The following is a 25,801-nucleotide window of genomic DNA, read 5'->3' as shown; positions in this document are numbered from 1 at the left end:
TACAATCATCAATGCAAATATTATCATTCCACACATACAGATGACCTGTTGCACAAAATAGTAGTAGTATGTAAATGGCGGCACAGAATGACAAAATATGCATATACTACTTTTATGAGCACCTTGGTTATATACCAACGCGTTGAAGTTAGTCCCCTAGCAATGCCATATACTATTCTTTTAAGGGTCGATCACATCGTGGAGGAACCTACGCCCAAAAATCGATCATGACACATGAACCTGCAACATGTATCCCGCCTATGCGAATTCACTGGTCACTCGAACTCCCCAATGTCCTTCTGGCCAGCAAGGATCCTTGAGATCTGGAGGCCCCGGCTGAAGGCTTGGTTGAAGAGCAACCGTGTCTGGAACTCTGAGACGAAGGGAAACCACGACAAGAAGCCGATGGGAAGGAAGAGGACAAGACCCATGATGTTGTCGTATGCCCTCCCTAGCTCCATGATGGAGTCCCACAGCGTAGTCTTCTTAATCAGTGGAGCGCATGCCTGCCCAATCTGTGCACAAGAAACAATATAAATCACTCATAAGCTCAGTTTGCTTCTGTTCAATGAGCTTGCCAGTCAACTGCTCGAGAATTAAGCGGCTAAATGTTCGTTATCTGGTTCCGTGCTCATATGCAGGTAGGAATTCCATCTCTTTTAGAGCACTTCGCTATGCAAAAGTAGGTTAACAGAGGTTTTACCCACCAGAAGAATACACCAACCAGTTGGTAGGAACCCAAGAATACTAGCGAAGACATCTGAAATCGTGAGGCTGCATACAACAAATAGGACCGACATCACAGAGATAAAGCCAAGAAAGAGAAGGCCCTTCAGGATGCGGAACATAAGCTGCAAGTCTGTCCCAAATTTCTGCCGTCCTATTGAAACCATCTGAAGACAAGGTAGAGCATCCAGATGGTAAGGTTTTTAAGCATCGGAGGAAACTGGTCAAGACCAAAGGCCAAAGTGTTACCTTCAAAACTACTAGAACCGTCAGCATAACCAGCCATGACAATCCATAAACCTACAGGTCGATAGCAAATGGAAAGTACATTATGATACGCTGCAACTCTATGAACTAAATATTAAGCAAATAAGGCAGCACAACATATGTAGTGAAAAGTACCAGGATGCTTGTGCTGCGGCGTGCAATGTTGAGATGATACACTATACCATACTGGTAGATCAAGAAACGAAGAGAGAGGAGGATTTCCAAGACAAGAGCACGAATGCTGGTTTTCCTGAGGTGCTCCTGCTCACCTATCCACCAAGCCTCCCAGCTTTGATCCACGGACATACCGATACCCCCACGGTTACCCATCCATTTCCTCCAATCTGTCCAGTCATCAACCGTCTTCTGCCACTCAAAGCATGACGGATTGAAGATAAATGGTGCAAATAGCCAAGATGCCACCAGGAACCATATGGAGAAGGTGACAAATAGGTACAGGCTCGTGCTGCGGTAGGATTTCCCATAGGCCAGATATACAACCAGAAGTATTAACAGCTCAAGTCCTTTAACAAAGTGGCTTCGGGAGTACATGCGATAATTATCAGCAAACTTAGCGTGGTACACAACAAATCCACGGCCTGTAGGTCTGTATTTAGCGCCACCATGGAGTATTGTTCGCCCATAGTAGTGTGTTTTGGTGCCAAGCTGGAATGTGAAGAACACAGAGGCCAACTGAAGCTGCATGATGATGAACTCTCCTAAAGCTGTGCGGAATCCCTTCTCTAAGCCAACTTCCATGACCATAGGGAGGACAAGCAACAACCCAAGCTGGAAAACAGACTGTGAAGCGAGTGCATTTTCAAGAGGCTTGATGTCCTCCTTAATACGTGGATCCAGCAAAATAGACTTTTCCAGACCACTCATGACGAGATATAACCTCCCATACAAAAATACATAGACTGTAAGTACAGTAACCTGGAAGAAGGAACTATGGATGTCAGTATCCCAAAATATGCAGAATGAGCACATTGTGTGTTTGACACCATGGCTAAACTATCAGTTAGGTTTATGAATAATAACTGAAGTCCTAAAAAGGGCCATTTTAGGAATATCCCATTAATGATACCAAATATTGTTGATTTTGTTGTAAAGGATGATATTGCTAATTACCAATTTAACATACTGGTCATGATGAAATAAATGGCTTGAACTTCGATCATCTCCACCTAATGCTCCCGTATTGTTTTATGGGATCTTTTTAATAATCTATAAAGAGCCCTCACAATTGGATTTTTTATCTAAATGTTTAGCATGGTTCTCTCATACGGCTCAATCATAAACGCATCAGAAACAAGGAAATAACATCAACATTTTTACACCTAGATATGTTCAGTTAATGTATTCTTACCATGCTACTGAAATAAAAGCCAACTGTAGTGAAGTAGAAAGACAGCATTCTATAGAAGTCAAATCTGCGTCCAAGACGATAGATGTCACGACTCAATGTTTGTTCACCATTTCCATTGGCAACCTTAGCTTCAAAGCTTGAAATTTGGTTCATCCCCACATCACGTCCTTTACCGACTTGCATATACTCATGATGTGTGATATTTCCTTCCCTCATTGTTGAATTAAAACCTAAGAAATTGTATTCAATAAATGCATGTTAGGTAAGGGATGGCTGAAACGTTCATAAGACATGTAGACTTACCTGAAAAGATATCTTCGCTTAAATTTATAGTCTTGGAAGCTTTACTTATGCCTCCCCTAGTAATATGGAAGAGTCTATCAAAAATATCAGGATGGCCATAATGGAACCGAACCCTGTGGTACATTACAATGGGTTAGACCGTTAGAGAGATACAAAGCCTCATAATCAAAAGAAAAATGGTGCATCTTACATACATGAAGATACAAACATCTCCATACTACTTAAAAAAAGAATAACATTCCTTTTTATCCAAGCCAGAGTGCTTCGTCCAACCTTACGTACGTTCGTACTGCCTCTTTCCATTTGATTTTTCCCTCCTATCTCTTGTTTTTTTCACGGGTGTTCCTTGAAAACCGTCTTAACTGTCCCACCTTTTATTGACTTACCAAATGAAATTATGTTTCCTTTGGTAAGCCAATAAGTTTTACCAAATAAGTGATTACAAAATAAGATCTAAAATTTACCTAGGTAGGCATATCATGGACAGGATTTCATAAGTGATTACTTCACTAGAATATTTATATCCCGTTGCAATGCACGGGCAATTATCTAGTGACCAAAAAAGTTTACTGATCCTTGCTTTGGACTGGAATATCACCAAAGAACTAGCCGTGGACAGGGGTGCGTGGAAGATAGCTATCACGTGCCAGAACCATGAGTTGGTTTCAAGATCTCATGTGTTTCAGCTCTAGCCTAATCCCAACTTGTTTCGGACTAAAGGCTTTGTTGTTATTGTTGCTATTGTTGCTGTTGCTGCTGCTGCTTTCATCTCATAATTCTGTTGGTTACCTTGGTGCATGGTACAGTTATCCACCATGGTCTGACATAGTACTGCAATGTAATGCCCTGACCAAACCCACCAGTTCCTGGCCGCTGCGCCTGGGATCTAGACTGACCACAAAGACCAACACTAGTCTTTCCTTCGCACTTTGTCCTCACTCATGCACACCCGGGATCAACTTCCCGGTTGGTCACCCATCCTCAAATTGCTCCCAACCAAGCACGCTTAACTTTGAGGTTCCTTTCGGATGGGGCTACCGGAAAAGAAGGTGCACCTTGTTGATATGAGTAGTCTATCATCCTATTAAGCCAGGATGTCACATGCAGCAACTTTTCAAACATCTTGAATTGCTCTTTTTCCTACCAACTAAACCATCATACTCCCTAAAATCATAATAGCCTAGTTAACAACATCTAGTGACTTATAGGTGCACCTTGTTGATATGAGTAGTCTATCATCCTATTAAGCCAGGATGTCACATGCAACAACTTTTCAAACATCTTGAATAGCTCTTTTTCCCACTAACTAAACCATCATACTCCCTAAAATAATAATAGCGTAGTTGACAACACCTAGTGACTTATTATTGGTTCCCAGAAGGACTGGGTGGGAAAAGATTCGAAAGTATCACTAGCTACATACAAGTGTCACTTTATGAAAACATGGTTTCAGGATAATCTTTTAGCAAAATAGCAATTAGTGGTTAGAGCAAAAGTACATTTTAGCTAAAAACTGACTGTAACGTCTTGATGCGACGTCGAGAGTCAATAAAATCTCCCTTAGTCGAAAAAAAGCTACAAACTGCCTGGAATTTGGATCGATATGGCCTTAAGAGGGTACTGTTTGCTCTTCTTTAGTCAAACAATAACTAATGGAACTTTAAATCTTTATATCAGACTTACGATCTCTAATTTTACATAAAAGATTCCAAAGTTCTTGCCTTCTTGGTAGCACATTATATTATTCGTACTAGACTACAACTGTATTTGACAGATTAGGAATTTAGTGTAGAGAATGTACGTAATTTAATCTATTTTATAAATATGAATTCCTCGTAAGACAAATCTATAATGTAATTTACTTTTATAATTTAATCTACAACTATAAGTCTTTTAGCACGAATTCCTCACAAGATAAATCTGAATAGATTGCAAGTACATTCCCCATGGTCATCGGCCTCAAATAGATTCTCATTCTAACTAAAAGCATTGGATTAACAGCTAGTACGTGGAAATGACAATGAGAAGAGGATCACATACTTGAGAGGATTGGCCAAAACACGCTGTCCAATCGTAACAAAGCTGTTCTCTTGGTTTGACATAAACCAAGCAAGTGATGAAACACTAGATAGAAAGGAAAAAAAGTTACTTATATGGGGGGGGATAGCATAAATGGCATGAACAAAAATTGGACAGAACTATGGATAGATGGATAGACCTTCCAGTAAAAATATGCTCCCGAAGACCTAATATAGTGGGCTTGCTCTTTCCATATTTGTCACTCCCGAACTCCTCCAGCACATTTCTCATTTTAAATGCCTCTTCAAGGTAATTATCCTAGAAGTAAAGGGGCAAAAGTTACCACTAATTTATTACCCATTGTCCTGTTACTCTAAAAATATGCAGGAACAGTTAGGAACTTTAGGTTATTTTCAACTGGTTCCACATAGTTCCTCTATGACTCCTACATGAATATATTGACCAGCTGGTCTGCATTGCAGATTATCGTTGTTTCTCTTCAAATCTAACGCGGAATTGGTATCAGAACAAAAACATTGGGAAATACCACAACAGTGTATGCCGGCATGTCAACATGATTTTTAGTGTGTTTGGGCAGAGAAGAGTGTGTGCCAGCAAATGAGCACGATTCAGTAGTACAATTAGATAGGGACTGTTTTGAGGTGTGTTTGGACAATGTCGACCAAGTGCAGTTTACCCAGTTTTGCCTCAAAATTTACTAATGGTTGACAAATCAGAGTGGTGAGGCCAAGGACGGCTGCCTCAAAATTTACTAATGGTTGACAAATCTGAGTGGTGAAGCCAAGGACGGATAGGAATGAACCAAATCACAGCAGCAGACCACACAAGCCTACATTATTGGCCTGGTTGACCTTCTTCGACAAGTTAAGCTGAATTGAACACGTGCACTGTGGAAATGGAAACTGTACCTGATTCATATCAATGGCCTGGAGTGCTTCTCCCCTGGTGAAAATTATGGCATGATTTTGATTTTCAGGTTTGCCCTCTCCAATATCTGTGGGTTTGCCAGGAAGCTTGATGCGGTAAATTTCCTAAATCAAGTTTACAGCACAAAGTATGAAACTATCACTGAACTAAAGATGCATATCCAAAAGATGGTGAGTGATGCTTTATGAGTTTATGAATGTGCACAGAAATAGGTGACCAAAAATTGATGAAAAGCTACTAACTTGTGCAGAGACTTCAAATACTTACATACAAGTGTAATTTCTACTTAAATAATACTCCCTCCGTCCCACAATGTAAGACGTTTTTTGACACTAGTCTAGTGTCAAAAAACGTCTTACATTATGGGACGGAGGGAGTATTATCTAAAAAAGGAACATAAAAAATGAAGTTTTCTACCTTTAGTTAGAGAAGCCAATGAAGCTTTTGATGGAAATGATGCTATGTGAAAACATTTATGTTTATATTCAGTAAGTACCTCATCATACTTTTCACCCACTCCTTTGACAAGAACAGAATAATAAGTCTTCTCTGTTGTTCCATTTTTGGTCGGAGCTTCTACCTCATCAATATAAGCAATCCGTAAGGACGGGTACCTGTGCATTTCAAATATCAGATGGATTGTAGTAACCTTACTATGATCTTCGTGGAAAGATGAATGCACTAGGTTTTGTACATTATCATGAGGTTAAGGATGTTCAGATAGCAAGCTTTATCTTTGAGATTCTTGGACACCTTTTGCATGCCATATACTTGACAAGACACAACATAGGTGAATTTGATATCAGCAATGGCAAGTGCCATATCTACAATGTTTCCACCCTCTTGATAGGATGTTGTTGTTCTCTGGCGGTCCAATTTAGCTGCAAAATACTGATGGAGTAAAACATATGCAGATTTGCAAAGAATGGGAAAGAATTCACAGGCAGATTTGCATAGGATGAAAAATATATGATGGAGAAAAAATTAATCTAACCAATATCAATTTTATCTTGAATACATTGAATCTCAAGCGCCCTCCTGTAGTACATCATTCCTCTCACTAGCACAGTAATAAAGAAAGTTAGAAAACTCGATAGATGTAGTTCATACAACATAAGAGAGTTAGTGACTTCACCAGTTCTGGTGAGCGTTTGTCCCCTATAAGATGCCCAGGGTGAGATCTCATCCATCCTTGATTTAAGGGACTCCTCATCCTTTGGTACAAATTTTATGCGCTCAAGACAATTCTTCCATTCATCTATTAGCATGCAATAGTTCATGATGAGCATTTGCTGACAGCAGAAGATAATTAACATTCACAATTATTAGATAAATGAATATACGAGTACCTGGATATATTTTCCGTAAATAGAACAGGATAGAAATCCCATCCTCATTTTTTTTATGCAGATCTTCTGTCGAAAAGAGCACCTCCTCTTTGAAGTAAGGAGTTAGAACACTGATGTGAAAACAGAAATGTTTGTTAACTGGTATTCCAGCAAAAAATAATTGTAGGGCGCTTTGACCTACGTGCCAAGTGTTAAGGAGTATTAATATTAGTCTAGGAGTCCTTATTAGGCTATGTCTCTTTCCTTGTACCCTAAGTCTTGTGTAATATATATATATGCCCCTTGAGCTATGCAATAGAGAGAAGTTGCATCCATAACATGGTATCCTGAGCCCAAGATTAGGGATTTTTTTGGGTGTCACAACTCGCCCTCCTGATCAAATCTCGCGCTGCCATTGCTCTCTTGGCTGTTGTGATTTCCTCTCCCTCGCCGGCTGCTGCTACTGATGCGGAGCATCCTTCGGTCATCCCCATGGATCTACCATCGTCTCACCAAGCACCAAGAGGACCCATGACAAGAGCTAGAGCTAGAGCTCTTGAGACCGAGGTGATTTCTTTCCTTAGTGATATCTCATATGACCCTCTCGAGACATGGCTACTACCTAAGTCCGGAATGTTGTGCATGATTAGGTACCAAGAGGACCCTCCCGAGGATGCACATGAAGATGGTCAAGACCCCAAGTCCATGGAAGAAGAGAACCAACGGGAGAAGGCGAGAACAGCTTCCAGGCACCGGACATCCGGCCATGGCCCCAGACATCCGGCCCCTGGAGATCTTCCCCACAGCCAGGCGACTGCAGCAGAAGCTACAGGGCCCGGACATCCGGCCCTCCTCACCGGAATTCCGGCCTCCAGTCCGGACATCCGGACACGGCGTCCAAGGAGCACAAAAGGTTGCCCCATCAGCCCGGACATCCGACCGTCGCCCCGGACATCCGGCGCCTCCCGAAGCCCCGGACATCCGGTCCAGCCGCCCGGACATCCGGCCCCGTCTAACCAGAGAGCAGCACGGCCGTCTACACCAGCCCGGACATCCGCTCCTTCAGCCCGGACATCCGGCCCCGCACGAGCCACCGGACATCCGGCCCGACGCCCGGACATCCGGCCTTCCCTGTCTGCGAACAGTGTAAGGGCCGAGGCCCAAGTACCCCCTTCGCCCCTAGACTATATATACTCCATCCCCACCTACGTTTTAGGGTTAGCATTGGTTTAGCTCATTTGAGATAGAGCATTGCTCATCCGTACCGGATCTACTCCTCGTGAGGGACCGCACCTCTTCGGAGAAGATCCACCCGGATTCAAGGCCTCCATCCGGAGAAGACAATCAAGACCTCCTCACGGAGAAGAACGGTTACTCTTGTATTGTCCCTTGTTGACTTTGGATCTCATGTTACTTTGTGCCTCGATGCACTTGTGTGATCAATTTCGTGTCGGTTGAGTGTTTCTCTTGTTTTCCCCTCGTGATTTCCCTCGTGTTCTTCCGTGCGTTCTTCGTGTTCCTCGTAGGGATCCTCTCCAAGCGTGAAAGATCGGCCCCTAGGGTTCCGCCCTACATCAGCTACTTTGGCCAGCTGCTGCTTTGCCCGCTGCCTGTCATCTCAATCTGGTGCGTGGCTGATTGATTTGGTGATCCTTGCTCGATCTGGTGCTGGTGTGCAGCCGCCCCCTGCAGGTCTTCAATCGGCACCTCAAGGTCTCCAACAGCCGCTCGATCGCTCTCCCGCAGCACGATCTCGACGCCACAAGTGGGTATGTATTTATTAATGGAGGCAGCGCAGTGCATGGAGGTCTTGCAAACAGATCATATTGACAAGGTCAACCATGGAAGCAGAACTTACTGCTTTAGACACAGCCACTGCTGAAGCAGAATGGCTGCGTGACTCTTGATAGACCTGCATCTGGTTGAAAAACCTGCACCGACTATTCTTATGGATTGTAACAGCCAAACAGTCATCGCTAAAGTGAACAATTCTAAGGATAATGGAAGTCATCAAGACACGTGAAGAGACGTTTGAAGTCTGTCAGGAAGTTGAGAAACTTCGGAGTAAGAACTGTTACATATATTCAAACAGACAAAAACCTGGCGGATCCCTTTTGATGCAGAGCATCCTATGGCATCACCATGTCAAGTGACACGTGCGACATCTACTTCATACATATAAAGGTGAATCATCTCCTTTACACATGTTCACTTGATCCCTTCTTGGATGGTATACTACTTGACCCTCCATCGTGCATGTATAGGTTTGAGCGGAGATTCACGGATGACGAGGAGTACAAGCGCAAAGGAATGACTACACCATCCGCGAAGGAAGCATGGAAGCGAAGACGGAGCTGCAGCGAGTTACAGCCACCAGACATCCCACTACCGGACGTCCGGTGCCTGAAGAAGAGAAGCCAGCGAGGAGCAGCCAAGTCGTGCTCCAGCGGCAGGACATCCGATGGAGTACCGGAAATCCAGTGCCACGCACCCGAGAAGAAACGGGCGGATTTCCGGTGTGTACTGGACATCCGGCGCCTCACGAGCCGTTGGACATATGGTACTTGCCTGCTCGCATGAGTGGGCCACGGGCCTCGTATCCATTCCTTCCGCGGTTCTGCCCCTCACTTATCCCTTCATGGCTTGTAATATAAATAGACCTCCCCCTCCTCATTTCTAGGGTTAGCTAAGATTAGAACAGACACCATAGAGCTTAGCTCATGTACCTCCCTTTGTGGGATCTATCCTCTCCTATGGAGATCAAGACCACCATGAGTGGAGAATCCTGAGGGATTGCAAGACCTCTGTATGAGAAGAACCATCTATGGTTGCAAGGCCTCTCGTGGAGAAGAAATGCTTCATAGAAGCATCAAGCCCTCCTTGTCCTAGGACTTAGGGAAGAACCCTATCTTGTTCCATCCACTCTTTGGATCATGGATCTATCTATGTGTGTCTTTATTTGCATCTATGTGTGTTGATTTGTATGTTTCCCTTCGTATTCTTCCTCAAATCCACCTCCAATTCGTAAAGATTGGGCCACATAGGGTCTCTACCCTACATCACCTTTACAAAGGGACAATCATAAAATGTGATAGATAGTGCATCGAGGGAGATGGGTAGACCCATAGATGTTACATCATAGTAGTAACCCAACCTTTGTGATCGGAGATCTCGTGAATTAGGACCTGGGAAGAACAAGCTATTGGTTAACAGAGGAGAGTAACATGTAACCCTCTCTATGTGAAGATGCAAAACTCTCAGAGCTGTAAAGCTCAAAGTTGTAAGGCAGGTTGGCAACATGCCTTAATGTGGTTCTATTAGCTATGATTAGCAAAGATGTTCTCCTAAAGAGCAGTCTTGAAAGAACGCACATATATGAGCCCGTCTGTAAACGTCACAGTTTATGAGACTTGGGTGATCTCTAGTAACCTCACGAAGAGACCAGGTGTTTACCCTACTGTACATAGTAAAAAAAAAAAAGAGACCAAGGAGTACGACGTATATGCTCCAAACCGCAAGATAGCCTACTGGCAGTCAAGTACTACACAAGTATCAAAAGATGTCTTACATTATGGGACAGAGGGAGTACTAGTTAAGACTTTCAGTGAAACCCGTTCACACAAAACTTGCAATCCAAAGCATAATCCATTGTCAAGTTGCAGATGGATGTAGCTTAAAGCTCTAGGCAAAAGTTCAACTTAACACTGGTATATTAAACAAGTAGCGAGAAAAGACAAATCTCTAAATGGGTATTTGAGATCTGGTGGGGAATTGTTAGAAATAATGGGCTAGGCCCATGTTCAATTTCTGCAATCTCAAAGAGGCACATTAATAAAATGGCAAGTAGTGGTTCTAAAGCTTAGTGCCACCCCGCTAGTGGAGGAAGTGTTTGACCTCTTCATATTGTGGGTTCTCCCCACAACACTAAGTTGTGTGTTGAGGAGAGAAAGAGAAGACCACACGTGCACGCCCACCTCGCCTGGCCGGGCTGGGGTCGGGCCGGGACGGCACAGGCGTGTGACATACGCGTGAATGGTCCGCCAAAATCGGGTCCGTGACCTTGCAGGGGCGCAGCTTCTTTTGCCGTTTTATTTTTTGATGTCTTGGCAGACAAGTTGATTGTTTCTTGTCCGGTAAGTATACAACTTAGAAACCAAGTCAGTTTGAGATCGTGATCGCGACACGATATTGTTGGAAATATGCCCTAGAGGCAATAATATTTGTATTATTATATTTCAATTTCATAATTAAGTTCATATTTCTATGCGATAATTGCATTGGTTCTTGAATATGAGATTAATAGTTGGAAATATGCCCTAGAGGCAATAATATTTGTATTATTATATTTCAATGTTCATAATTAAGTTTATATTTCTATGCTATAATTGCATTGGTTCTTGAATATGAAATTCAGAGGAAAACCCAATTGCATGTGTGGAACTGGAAACATAAACACCAAGATGATCCCTAGTCATGCATCTACGACTAGTTCATGTATTGATGATGATCTTGTTTTCCTGATCGTGAGCATTGTTATTGTAACAAGGATACGTTGTTACCGGAACGATGGTGTTGGATAGACCCCAACTTATGAATTACTGAGAGATGTTATCGTTGTTATGTTGTCAGTATTTTCATATAACTTGTTCATGATTACTAAGTTCCATAGACCATGCAAATATCATAATTCAACATGCTGGATGGTTAATTTGGTTACCGAACGTCACTCTGTAACTGGATATGTGAATAAAGGTGACTTACGTGTATACCTAAAAGGCTGAAACATATGTCTCGGTATCGATAGTTCAAGACTAGGATTTGCTCCTCTCACGATAAAGAGATCTATATATGGAAATTTTTGGGGGGTCTCAAAATGGGAGACATACGAAAAATCCGGGATTTTATTTGTGGAAGAAAATTGTGAAGAACCGTCATGAGATGACCACCCCCAGTGGGCCCCATAGGGCCCACATGAGGCGCCAACCCCCTAAGAAGGCCTAGGCCGAATCCTAATAGGGGTGGAGTCCTTCCCTCCTTCCACCAAGTGGAAAAGGAGGACTCCTCCTCTTGGGGGCGCCCCCTCCTCCCTGTCCACCTATATATATGTGTGGAGGACTCCCTCTTGCAACACACCAATCCAAAGGGGATCTCTCCCGCATAGTTCCACGTTCCCCCGGTCTAATTGGCCTAAGTGTTTAGGCTCCTAATTAGACGGGCAATAATCTCGATCTAATTGGTCTAACAGAATTAGACGAGAAGCGCTGCTAGACTTTCTCTCTCTCTCTAGTTTTCTCAGAGTTCTTCCTGCACGTCGAAGCTCTGCCGGCATACTACTTCGGAACGCGTAGATACCTCGGAGGGGTCGTCTACTTCGACTCTCGTCTCGAAGAACTTTCTCGCCGGCTGGGAGGTGCAACCTAGCTGCGAGAAATCGTCGCGCTGCACTGACTCTTCACTGCTTCCGCTACTCTGCTCGTCGGTGAGTTTGATCGTTACAACCATCTTCATAGTGTTCCTGGGTGTGATCCAGTAGCATAATTTTTTGTCGTGTAGGACGTTCCCCTACAGCCGATGCATATTTTCGTACGTTCTCGTTTGACTTCAGACGTAAGACAAAATTTACAGGATATAAAAATGATGTTAAAATAGAGGGCCTTGTGCTATGCAGTAGAGATAAGTTGCATCCATAACACCAAGAACCAAAAAAGGGTTGGTGGAAGAATAAGGTGGAGGGCCAGCCACTAGAGTTGGGTTTCTTACCTGAAGGACATCATGCTGCGGACCTGTGGAGCCCTTGGCATTTTCATAAATAGTGAGTTTGCAAAGAAAGTGATCCTGCGCCGAGCTTCCAAGTTCGTTGGTACATAAATTGCTGATTCTTTCGTTGTCAGCAACAACTGAAGCCTAACACACTGCTAACACAGAAATCCCATGGTTAATGAGGACACTAGTACTTGTGAACTTACAGAAATGAATACTACCATTGAAATAAGTTGCTAAGAAGATAAATGACCTTCTCCCTCCAAGCTTCATCCTTTATTGAGTCCAGATTCAGATTTGCAAACAGTTGATTGTCTCTATTTTCATCCTTCAAAATACTGGGATTTGAAAGAAAGTTGGTTGTCAAAAAGAATTCCTGAAGGCGCACATCTCAGCAATCAGCATAGATCTTACCCTTGTCCATTCTTCATAATATCCTGTGTAATGATTTCCATTGTATCTTGTAATAGATTGGCAATCTGTGTTTTTATTGTTGTGTCATGCTCCTCTTCAGTTTTCTGTAAAACAAGTAAAACAGTTTTTAGAGTGTTGAAATGGAAATATCATATAAAAATATCTTGCTAAGAAATCTAAGAACAGTAGCTATCAGTACCAATAATAGAGTTAGCAGCTTATCAAACTTAGCACTTAGCTGAGGAAGTTCATCCAATCGGAATTCCCTCACAAGTGACTGACGTTCTATGCTATCTTCAAGACTTTCACGTATTCGATCAACAACTCTGTACCCATGAAGCAAATCAATAGTAACTGTAGTTAGCAACATAACCATATGGTAAATTAATTTTCTCAGAACACAATATGCCTTACTTCTTATCACTTGTTTCTGCCATAAGGCTGTACAGAATATTTAACAAAGTCTCATAGCACTCTATTACGGCATAAAAGGTGTATGGATCCTGGTTTATCCTCTTCCGTAGTTCTTCATCCCTTTTCTTGACGCTCTTTGCCATATCAAGTGCAATTGGAATCTAGAACATCGTAGCCATGAGCACTACAGTACTAGCTCAGGGAGAAAATCGAGTGCTTAACCTAGTGGATGATTAAAAAGTGTACCTTGCTAGCGAGAAGGAAAGGAGGCCATTGAAAAACGCTAGTGTCACCCGCAGATGATGGAACAATCAATAAATCTCTCTCCCTAGAAGCAAATGGAAAACAAATTTAGAACCATGTTAACAAAAAGAAAAGACTAACACCAACAGCCAAAGCATGTTATAACAAAAAGAAAAAGACGCCAGGACCAACAGCAAACCTATTGTTTATCAAGTCTTCATCTCGCAAAGAGATAATAAATGCATTCCATATGTCGGAGAACTTATCAATATGCAAATTTTTGTCCTCCTTCTGAAAAGAGTTTACACAAGGCATTCGAAGAGACAATACATCAGCTATTATACCAGCCAAAAAGTGACAGAAAAATGATTGGTAACAAAATTTAGTAATATTGGACCTCACGCTCACGTCTCTTTGGTTGACTACCATGTCTAGGTACAAGATGTTTACCAAACGCTGTTGGGATTGCCTCGAATCTTGATCTTAACATCCCAAGGGTTCGTATCTGCAGGAAGGTAAATATTCTGCAAGATTTATTTGCGGTAGCTACAGCCTCAACACTTCCAAAGGTAAAAAGGTAAGAATAGACATGCTACCAACCTCACCCAAGCGGCTGAAGGCACCATTTACTCCACCACATATTGTTGAAAAAATAGCATACCATATTTGCGTATCCATGAAGTACACCTATAGGAGGAAAAATGAGCAGCTTCGTATTAACCCCCCCCCCCCCCCCCCCCCCCCACACACACACACACGTACAAAACACATGAATTGATACATACCATGACAATTGGTGCCCATATAGTAAAAACAACACCTAAATTATGCTGCACTGCAAAATTAGCATCCAATCAGTGTTCGAAACCTTATCTAAAGAATTACCGTGATACTGCACTACGACAACATAAATCTTACAGTATGGAAAGAACTCGTGCCAGATGTATTTCCCCCGTCCCAAAAACATAATTGTCCTGGTAGGTCCAACGAGAGGAGAAATCTGCCAACAGTGACCAAATGTCAGTACACTTCCAATATTTGAAGCTCAAAAAAATTATTATTACATGTGGCACAAAAAAACAGAAGGGTTGTATGTGGCAGGTTACTCAAAAATACTATTTGGATTCATTATTTGGGGTAGCAGGGGTCTAGCAATAGATAAATGGAATTCACGAAGATTAGTTGGGGATGGATTAGCTTATTTTCCTTTTTTTGGGTCAACCAATGCCTGTTGCCCTGTTCCTAATTAAGAGGCATAAAATACCTTGCTCAGAAAAAAATATCTATACTAAACATCCAAACTGCAACTGTCGGGGGATTGATTCTGAGCTACCAAAACCCTAGTTCGAACTCTGGGGGCTTGGCTTACTACCACGAAGCTACGAGCTACACGCGACGCACAACGGGGACATGCGAGCTACCCAGATTCGGGCCACCGTGCGGTGAAAACCCTAATCCTGCTTGGTGGAATTGCTTGTGGAGACAGTGCTCTTGGAGCTACAAGGTAGACGAGAGTCAAGGGTGCCAATAGTGCAATCCTTCTGAGGAGTCGATCCCCTACTACGGTGGCAGCACTGCCCCCTTTATAGGCGCCCCGGTCCTCCTCCCCGAAAACATTGGCGGGAAGGGCTACCACATTGCGGCAATTTGAAAGGGGACAGGCACCCAGGCTTATCCTGACAAAAGCGGTCTTCGCCTGCTAAAATTGTTATCTATGGCACGCAGGGGGCTCCACGATGACCTCCGTCCTGGTCTTATTTCACCAAAGCGGAAGGCTTTGGGACTTGCTTTACCGAAAAAGGCTTTTGGCCCGCTTTATATATAAAGCATCGACCAACAACAATCCAGTACAAGCGCACGCCACCACAACACATGCACACATCCAAGGCAAGATACATAGGCGCTGAGCGCAGCAACACCACCCCAAGCACTACAAGAGCAGCCGGGTCCTCGACCATGAACACGCCACCGCGAAGAGATGAAGCCGCATATGACGAACCATGGGCTCCAAGACGGTGCCTTCAGGAAGGATATGACACCGAAGCGCCGCCATAACCCGACCCGGAGTTTCCCCTAGAGCAACACCACGGGCAATGAAGGCCGCGACGACGCCTTCAAGAAGGGAACGAGCTTCACCGCCGCCGGTCCGTCCGAAGATAGAACAGGTTTTCACCCCGGCCAACACTCACCGCCACCGAACGCCACACCCCAGTGACCATGCCGCCCACACGACCATGGTCACCGGGCAGCACCAAGGCACGGGCTTTGCCCATGAGCACCGCGACACCACCACCAGGGCCGCCCCGGCATTCAAGACCTCGACGCCACCTCACCCGCCACCCAGCGCCACCCCACCCAAAGAGACGAGTGGAAAGGCCCCGCCTTTAGCCCCCTGAGCTGCCCCCAACACTGAGACACAATAGGACGGCCAAAACTAGCCTCCATCGGCCCGTCCTGCCGCCGGGCGCGAGATGTGCTCAGTCCTGTTGCCGGGCGCGAGACGAGCACGGTCCTGCTGCCGGGCGCGAGACGAGCGATGGACCACAGCTGGGAGAAGTCCAGTCCTTCGACGGAAGTGGCACGCGGACGACGGGGAGAGGAATCAAAGGCCGACGCACGCCACCTACGAACGAACCGACGCCGAAACATGTCAGCTGCCGCCGCATCCGACCTGCCAAGCTACCGTGGATCCATCCACGGCCGGAGCAGCAGCCACACCAGGCCACTGCCCATCCCGCGCCGCCCGGCGAACTCCAGGCGTTGAATCCGCCGGGCACGCTGCCACCAGATTGGCCAGCGCACCGGCCGCCATGAACACGGCCAGAAGCCGCCAGCCACCCCAAGCCAGGGGCCGGCCCAGGCGTGCACACGCACGACCCCGCCACAGGAGCCCTCCGCCCCCTGCACCCTGCCACGACACGACAGCCGCCGCCTGCCGCCACGAACCTTCGCACTAGCCGCTCGCAGCCCCCGCCGGCCCATGCCTAGCCGGATCCACGCCGCCTCCGCCGCAACCACGGCTGCCCGCGCCGCCGCCGTCGGGCCCTGCGCAAGCGCTGTGCCCTCGGGTGGCCACCGCATCCCACGCTGCAGGGGGCCAACGAGGAGGAGAGCCCCGCCGCCGCCTACGCCGACCGGGCTTTGGCTGGCGGCGCGCTCCGGCGGCGACGAGAGGGAGGAAGGTGGGGGGAGAGGCGGGCGGCGACCCGATCTAGGGTCCCCCCCCCCCCCCGCTCGCCGGCAGGACGAAGCGTTTTGGGCCTGAGACTTTTCTGGGACTTGCTTTAGGGGAAGGCAGGCGCAGCTGCTCCCTTATCATCAAAGGGGAAACTGCCCTGGCCATGCCGACTGGCACAGTCCTGCTACCGTCACCTGCCGCGGCGACGTCACCCACGTGATGGGCACGGAAACCCGCGTCATACGGCCTCCTCGGGAGGCCTCGCGGGAGGGCGCCTCGCGAGGAGGGCCTCGTGAGGCCGCCTGCTTCTGATGGTGGTACTTGGTGAAGTCCTTCAATGAGAGGGTCCTCGCAGGGCGCGGCCTCGCGAGGTAGCTGGCTTCGCGGCGCCGACGGTTGGGCCTCCTCTTGAGTTGGGCCGTTCCTAGGCCGTAGGCAGATGGCCCGTGGTACCCTGGTTCCCACTGGGCCGACAGCAACTTTCAGTTTTCATTCTAGTTTTGCCTCTAAGGGTCGAGTGCACTGCATGGACTATTTTCTAAACAACATGTTCCTCCGCAAGGATGTGGCATAGCTAGAGGCATCATTGACTCTTATACCAAATCGTCTTGAACGCCATGATACACAGTGCAACCAAACTTTAGCTAGACGCACTGGTGACAGCAATAACAACATCACAGCAGGGATGGGAGGGTGGGTGGTGATACCGAAAAGGGGAGAAAATGTCCACTTGGGGACAACAAGGAAAGAAGTAATGTCGAGCAGCTGAGGTAGGAACTCGTGGTGGGATTACTTGCTTGCAATCTTGCGTTGAAGGAGCCCACTGGCTGAAGAAGAACCTCACTACATGAAAATATTGAGTGGCAAAGCACTTCAATAGTGATAAAAGAACTATCATTGTTGTAACTTTTGGTGTTCTTTTAATAGATATAATTTGAAAAGATTAAGTGTGTGTGCATGTTAAGAGTATAACTTAGGAAGTGTATATCATGTTTTTGCAGAACAGTAGAAGAGCCCATTCGGCCCATGTAGGTGTGTGTGTATCTCCTCAGAGAAACAGAGGAAAGTGATTTGGCTAGGAAAAAAGGGTTCCTACTATGCCCACGTTTGAGGCGAGAGTGCCTGCACATGTGTGTGGAGGGGGTGAAGTTTATGTGGATTGCCCAAACCTCTCCATCGGTTAGGACTTTTGGGTGAACTTGTTGTGAAACGTTATATGGCATCGGATCCAGAGGTCACTCATGTCACCACTCTCACTATCTACGCATCAATATATCTCGGCTCGTACAACATGTTCATTTTGCAACCGATTATTTCGCAGATAGGGAAAAGCAATGTGTATTGTGAAAGTAGAACATTACAGAGTGTAAGTAGAACATTACAGAAAATTGTATTGTGAAACAATTTTTAACTCTAAATCCGAGGAACTATTTGTATCTAACCAATCTAAAAAAATCCCTAAAAAGACAATCTAAAATTTTAATTAATTAGTGATAAAAAAAATAAAGAAGTTTGACAGCTGACTTTCTAAGAGGACAAATCTATTTTCAAACGGATGGAACACAAAATTAAGTAGTGTGTAAAATAAACTAAAACTGGTGGATTAATTTGAGCAAATACTAACCAATAAAACATAAATTTGCTTATGGAAACAGTAACAGATCTAGTGTGATACTTAAACTAGAAATACGTTATTACAGTGCCTAGATTGTACCAACCTCAACATAATAACTGAAGGCGAGCTTGCATATAAGCAATAGAGTCCAGAATGTCGTGTACCTATTTTATGAAGAAAAACATTAAGTGTTAGGAAAAGAGAGAGAGAGAGAGAGAGAGAGAGAGAGAGAGAGAGAGACTTACTTAAGAAGTGAACATGTGTCCTCATACATGCCTCGGGCGACATATAATTTTGGCTGATAAGTAAAAAACATATGAGAACCAAAGACTACAATCAATTCTACTAAGAAGTCATGTAGATAGATCTAATCAATGTACCTGCGTCCACCACAAAAGAAATCTAACAATGCGAGAATTTGAACGCTCTAATGCCCTTCGCATTGGTAGAAATATGAAAAACAAGGCACTGAAAATGTTCGGCAGCATGTAAAGAGCAACTGCAAAATTATATATCGATTGACTCTGAAAATTTCCAATCCAATTGCTGAAGAACTTGATAAGGCCTGTGGGATTTTGGATGGAACTGGAGTACGTCACTGGAAGAATTATCAACCAGCCAATAGCTACAACAAATTTCAGAACATGCCGTATCATCTGTGAGCACACCAGGCTCCTCCAAGCCTTCCAGTTAAGAACTATCTCAAGTGTGGCTGAAAAAGTTTAAGAGACCAGTTTTAGAAACTGTGCAGCATTCGAATCAGTAAGAAAAGCCAAAGTAGTTTCAAATTCTACTCAGATGCCAAAAGGTAATTAAGCAAGGACTCCTTAAAACTGGGAAAACAACTAAGCAAGGTTACAAGATTCACAAAGTTCCTGAGACCAAAAGTGCATCCGTACCCTGAAGGAAGTTTAGAAATGCAGCTGTTATGAATATTGTCATAACATTTCTGAAAACAGCTGGCTCGAATATAGCAGAAAGTGATCCAGAAGGGCCCCATGCAATAATTACCATGGCCTAAAAGGAAGAAAAAACACATGATATAGCAAATGAAGAAACATGACATCTTTCAATTAATGATTAAGTCCATACCTGGAAAGCTAATATGAAAAAGGCCCACATTCGATCAAAACTTCTGAAGAGATGCAAAAATGTACGAACTTCAACAAAATTTGTTTTGGACATCCTCCGTCTGCTCATCGAATGATCGTGCCGCTGCGCATTGCATACATTTAAAGTTAGTTCCATTATATTACCAAATGTACTTAACTTGATCAAACTGCTTTTAGAAATACACATACAATACACTGAATACAAATGAGTACATGTCCCATTGGAAGTCTAGATTACACGTATGTTCCTTGAAAAGAAAGGAAAATATGTCATGTGGGCCAGCAATACCGTCAGCACCCTAAGCACAAGGGGGATGTTGCAGCATCTCAGGCCCAGATGGGTGCAGATGAGCACCAGGCTTACTGCTTAGAAACAAGCCATTTATACCAAGTTGGTGCTTTCCTCTCAAGTCAAGTAAGTTCTTCAGATTGATTGCTTAGACTGAGTTTGTTAGATCAACTTAATAGGGCCGGCTCCTTAGAAACAAGCCATTTATACCAAGTTGGTGCTTTCCTCTCAAGTCAAGTAAGTTCTTCAGATTGATTGCTTAGACTGAGTTTGTTAGATCAACTTAATAGGGCCGGCTCCTACTCTCCCCAGCTTGTATCGGACCTTCTACCTTTTCACTGCCGCGCTGTCTTCAGCTTGTATCATACGTATTTAAGGGCTTTATATTTAAAGCCGGGCGGAAGTGTACTTTCTACAGAAATAGGGTCAGCTCCTATATGAAGGATGACATGATTGGAAAATGTAAAGGTGTGTCCCTTTTGGGTCCATCAAGAAATAAACGGAAACAGAGATTAATATGATTGTGTCCATAATCCCTATTTCTACCTCTGTAGCCATTACGGCACAGCGCAGACCCAAGGGTGTGCAGCCACATGCTCCCTTCTCCCACTATTACTTTATCCAATCCATAGTCTGATGAAGTAGAACATGATTTCCCTTCAGTTCATTTTGTATGAACAGCTCTCAGCTCTCTCCCATCACTGTACTAAATTTGCATATGCTCAGTAGTAATATTGCATGTTACATTGGCTTACATCACCCCAATGAGTGAAAAGAATATGTGAAATTACAATCATTCTTGAAAAAAAAATTATAAAATCAACTACATAACCAAGGTTTTTGCATCCTTGCCTCTTCTTCACTATCCATTGCTAGTTTGTATCTACTATTAAACATTTCACTTCCTTGTACTCATTTCATTGCTATACTTTGGAACAACGGGTTTTGTGTTTCCTTATATTTCATTTAGCCGCTAATATTTTTGTACATATCATCATTTCATGTTCACCTTTTATTTTTTCCCTGGAACTGTTTGAGACTTTGAGGAACCACAAAAAACAATGATACTATTGTCTACTTTTAGCAATATTAAACAAACCTTCAAAGTAAACTACATTTAACCATGCAGTGGATAAATTTCTGTTCATGATTTCTTCAATTCAGAACCACCATGCAAGAAAATTTGTTCCAATTATACCACTAAAAGGTGTTGCTAGTTCCTCATCTACCATTTTCTGTTGGTTGACTGTTAAGTGAAGATCTTCAACTTCTCATGGTCATGTACTTTAGTCTCACCATATTCGATAGAATAGAATCAGTGAATAAATATATTAAACTAAAACCGCTAAGAATTTTAACAAATTAATGATGTCTGATATGATAATAAATAGTATCTCTTGCACAAAAAATATGCAAAGGATTATCCAGAAACCTCAATGTCATTTTTAGTTTTCGTAGGATCTGCAAAAAAGTCAGAGGCTGGATCCATTGGCCATCCAAGTTGTTTGAAGCATTTCTTCGACCTGAATGTGCGAAGGTTTAAGACAAAAACAGTGACCAGTAAGAAATGCTTTCTTAGAACCTACTGATAGGCAAAGCACAAAGATGAACTATTAAAAGCAACTTACCAAAAATATTCATTCAGGTCATCATAGTTCCTCCACTTCGAGTGGCTCACAGTACCACGCTTACTCATTGCAGCTTCCTTTTGCATCAAATGAACATTAAACGGATAAGAATAAGAAATAACATTTTGCAACGAACATTATACAAGATATCCGAGTGCATACATTATGAATAACATTGTAGATTGGTTGGATAACCAACTGTAGAAATGCATCATCACTCCCCTCTCGCCGGAAGGGTGGGTCAAACGACTCTTCTCGTCTATCAGATATTATGTCATATAAATCCCTTGCCATCTATCATGAATTTAAGGTGAAAAAGATTGGTCAAGAAGTCAGTGTATGTTTAGAACATGCCCAGAACGTTAGCTCGGGATCTGTTTAGAGAGAATTGTGAAACTCTAACAGAAGTGTTGCATGCAGACCCATTTATAAAGTATATCTAAAAATTCTCATTTCATAACAAAAAATAATACAAATGCCATAAAAACATTGAAGAAGAAAAAAAAAGACAATTATATTATTTGCCAAGACATCTATTATTTTGTACTTCAACCTTACATAATTTGCTTGGAGTTCATGCTCATACATAAGCAGTTAATGTGTTCCATGCAGTACACCATTTTATTCGCGGTAAAAAGTTTGTTCTTTCTGGTGTGCTAAAAATGTAGAGTCCTCAACTTACAGAAACAAACATAGCAGAACTGTGCTTAGTGTGGTATAGGTATTGAGTGAAATTATTAGCCCATGACAAGTGTCTCCCTAGTAAACCCTCATCATGTGCATTTCCCAATACTCGTGTTCTACATGTAGTCTCTCTTTTCATGGGTGATAACCAACCAGAATACATTATGCATACCTCAGAAGTCAGATGGCGACTTAGTCAACCTTTGTTGGTCATTTCAACTCTGTTATAAGGTGTTTTGGCCTAGTAGCTTTCCCTTATATAATAATATGATGACTGTGTGCATCCTAGGGTGCAAAGACCAGAAGGTATAACCTTCCTTTTCGGAGAAAAAAGATTCTATTTCTTTGTTACACGATTATATAATCACTGCTATATGAACAGGTATATAGATATATATATATATATATATATATATATATATATATATATATATATATATCAAAAGCAGATATCTCGGACGTAAGAACAAGATTGCCACTTACATGGTGGAAGATATAACAAAGGCATTCAGGCATAAAGCGAACATTAGAAGCTTCACCCCAAATCAGCAAATATAACCCGATGTAAAGAAGCTCTGGTTGTTGTGTGGAGGCATCATGTGGAATTCTGCGCGAAAATCATTTACAGTTAACGAGGAAACGAGGATAACTTTGAGCATCAGGTGTGCAACAAAATGCTATATTATTACTTGATGTTTGACTCCAAATGCAGATACCGACACCATGAAATGTAGTTTTGAAAGACTTTTTTCATCAAGTGATCCACTGTATCACGCTGTATCTGCAAGTCATATTAGAAGCTCGTGAATCAGTTTAACATGGACACTAGTAGAAGCGGAACACCACTTGCAAAAGGGCTCTGCCAAGTTGAGTTGATCCAGCATTACTGACAAAAACTAGTTCACAGAAATATTTACCATGTGATTTTGTCTTTCACCCTGGTGGAGATTGCCACTTCCTCTCATATCTATGTTAGCAAGCAGCAAAATCAAATGCTCCTTTTGGTTTTCCACGTTACCTTTCTACAATAATAAAGCAAAACATAGTATGAAATCCTAAACAGATAACAGAACACCTTGGTGCCTGACCACCCAACACAAAACCACCATATTACTTTTTGACTAGAGAGTAGTGTATAAATCCGCAACTCCAGTGACTAGAGAACAGCTTGCATGATTCATGAACGTTTGTGAACAAATTTTATATGTGATTGATGTGCCTAAAAGATTCATGTGCGTACTATAAACCCACAATGTATTTTCCATTAGCATAACATAAGCATTAAATATGTGAGTTCCATGCGAAACCAATTGGTCAAACTAATAAATTTTGCCAGCTGGTCACTTGAAGTGATTTAGAAAAACAAAATTCTAAAGGATGCAAGATTTTGATCATACAGTCCAGAATATAAATTCAAGTATTGGTTAGTATCCACCTGAAATCCAAATGTTTGCCAGAGCCAATCAAGCAAGTCACGAACAATAGGTCCATCATCTATCCCTTGAGGCCCGTTAGTCGTATCTGGCCTTGGCGTTGGAAGATTGTTTATCTTGCGAAGAAGGGCCACTGCTGCTTTTATCTGCAATTTTCACACACAAGAAAATCAATCATTCATAGTAAATGTTGTACTAAATAAAGCAGTTGAAACAAAGTTTTATGGTATATAACCTAACCTCAGGTATTTCCATTACAGGTTGTGTGGGACCAGAAATATTAAGGGGCAAAATGTTGTAATGTGAGAAGGAAGCTTTCTCCTTCTCAACACCTTTAGCATACTGGTCATACTGCAAGACATGTATTAATTCCAAGTTATAATGTTTCATGATGTGGAAAAATGTGATGAAGATAAAACAATTATGTTGCAATTATTTGCAGTTGCTAGATGTCGAACCTCGGAGTTAGGCTTGTCAGGTGTCACAGTTTTTAACACATCATATAGGACAGATGCAATCTGATAGTATCTAGCCATCTCATCCCTGTATGTTATGCATAGAGAAAGGGTTAACAGAGCTTAAGGGTGACCTCTTATATTTAAAAAAAATGCTGCGGCTTACGGCTTTCTCGTTTGAAGACCCTCCTCAAGATATTTTTTACAATAGTGTTCATAGAACCTCTGAATCTCTTTTGCATCAGTTGATGCAAGCCTGCGTTGTGTATCTTTTTCATCCTGTGAAATAACAAACATGAAAGATGTAATGTATTGTACTAGTTTCAAAGCAATCGACAATTAGGGTGAATATGAATGATAGGTTCATTCATACCTTTTCCAGCCTATGCAAGAGATAGGTTTTGAACTGCCGGACTCCACGGCCACTTGAGTTTGGATCCATGGTGTGCGCCTTCTCGAATGCAGTAAAACGGCCTTGTGGAGCAGGCAGGCAGGCAGGTCGGAGTAAGAATAGGTGAACTAAGTCAAGTGTGAAGAAAGTGCTAGTGGTAGTACTGACAGAGGTATGCGACGCGCGGGTTTTCGTCCTCGATCTCGTTGGCCGCACGGAGAATGGGCACGATGGGCGCGAGGGAGGATGGCACGAGCTCGCTCTCTATGATGGGTCCTTCCTCCTCGCCGGAGTATCCATCCGTCCTCATGGTGATTGCCCGCGAGATGTTACGCCTACCCATGGAGGGCTGGCGCTGCGGCGCCGACGGGCCGCCGCTGGACATGGACATAGCTCCCTCCCCGACGCTGCGGTTGCGATGATCGAATAGAGCGAGAGTGGTGTGGTGGTGGCGCTGGCGGTGGCGATGAGGGAGAAGGGAAGAGAAGGGGGCAGAGGGGGATGCATCGTTATTGTCTTAAGAGAGTCGAGGGGAAGTGCGATGCTGAGGGAGTTGCTTTTTCGCTTTGTGGCTTTGGGGCGGGCTTTTTCTTTCGGGCGGGGGCGGGGCGGGGCTGGTGGAGATGTTGGGGATGGCCGACGAGGGAAGCAAAGGAATTGTCTTGGCTTTTTCGTGTCGTCTCCCTGCTTTTTAAACTTTTGTGCTCTTTCTCTCTTATTAATTGCTCACCTCCGTCTCAAAACAAGTGTCTTAACTTCATACTAATTTTAGTACAATACTAAACTTAAGATGTTTATTTGAGGATGGAGGAAGTATATTATTAATTAATACTTTACTAGGATTCCATGCTTTTGTCTAGGTTTACAAGTATTGCGCGTATACCTAGGTTGTCAATTTTATCACCTTAATAAAACTATATAACACAAAAATTATACTCTTTTAAAATAGAACATCTGAAGTTTTATATTGGTATATTTTTTGTAATATATGACTTGTATTAGGTTGGTCAAATTGACGACCTAGGGGTACGCGCACGCCCTATAACTTGAGAGAGAGGGAGTATTTATCTTAAACAAAAAAAAATTATATAATTCTCTTCTCCGGTTCCATGCTTTTGTACATGTCGCCGTCGGCACCTTACCAAGTGGGAGTGCCAAAAGCACAGAAACCAGGATTTAGCAGCTTGCTTAGTGACTACTCCCTCTGTCTCATAATATAAGAGTG

The 25,801-nt window shown here is 43.3% G+C and overlaps 1 protein-coding gene across 2 annotated transcripts; it reads right to left on the bottom strand.

Moving 5' to 3' along the window:
* On the bottom strand, window positions 1-25,104 carry LOC123069878 (putative callose synthase 6). 2 transcript variants are annotated; one of them, XM_044492837.1, is made up of 42 exons: window positions 24,745-25,104; window positions 24,559-24,659; window positions 24,352-24,464; window positions 24,189-24,273; window positions 23,971-24,081; window positions 23,733-23,876; window positions 23,215-23,319; window positions 22,987-23,078; window positions 22,781-22,904; window positions 21,776-21,907; window positions 21,614-21,690; window positions 21,418-21,508; window positions 19,677-19,799; window positions 19,484-19,601; window positions 18,965-19,296; window positions 18,830-18,882; window positions 18,688-18,748; window positions 14,710-14,791; window positions 14,577-14,626; window positions 14,392-14,478; window positions 14,189-14,296; window positions 13,991-14,082; window positions 13,795-13,876; window positions 13,549-13,709; window positions 13,334-13,460; window positions 13,135-13,238; window positions 12,974-13,058; window positions 12,721-12,872; window positions 6,982-7,091; window positions 6,768-6,890; window positions 6,627-6,692; window positions 6,327-6,513; window positions 6,050-6,246; window positions 5,614-5,699; window positions 4,884-5,002; window positions 4,706-4,789; window positions 2,666-2,778; window positions 2,363-2,592; window positions 1,129-1,929; window positions 976-1,026; window positions 708-893; window positions 1-515 (listed from the first exon to the last, which is right to left on the bottom strand). In XM_044492837.1, exons 1-42 carry the CDS (start codon window positions 24,965-24,967, stop codon window positions 276-278), a joined length of 5,808 nt encoding a protein of 1,935 aa, XP_044348772.1. In that variant the 5' UTR covers window positions 24,968-25,104; the 3' UTR covers window positions 1-275. The 2 variants fall into 2 exon arrangements, with proteins under 2 accessions (XP_044348772.1, XP_044348773.1); XM_044492838.1 differs by having other exon boundaries at window positions 5,614-5,736; window positions 6,129-6,246; window positions 24,745-25,102.
* Between the last annotated feature and the right edge of the window lie 697 nt (window positions 25,105-25,801).

Source organism: Triticum aestivum, chromosome 3B (genome assembly GCF_018294505.1).
Source record: "Triticum aestivum cultivar Chinese Spring chromosome 3B, IWGSC CS RefSeq v2.1, whole genome shotgun sequence".
Lineage (NCBI taxonomy): Eukaryota > Viridiplantae > Streptophyta > Magnoliopsida > Poales > Poaceae > Triticum > Triticum aestivum.
Note: the sequence above shows the minus strand (reverse complement) of the source record. Positions and strands in the feature narration are given on the sequence as shown.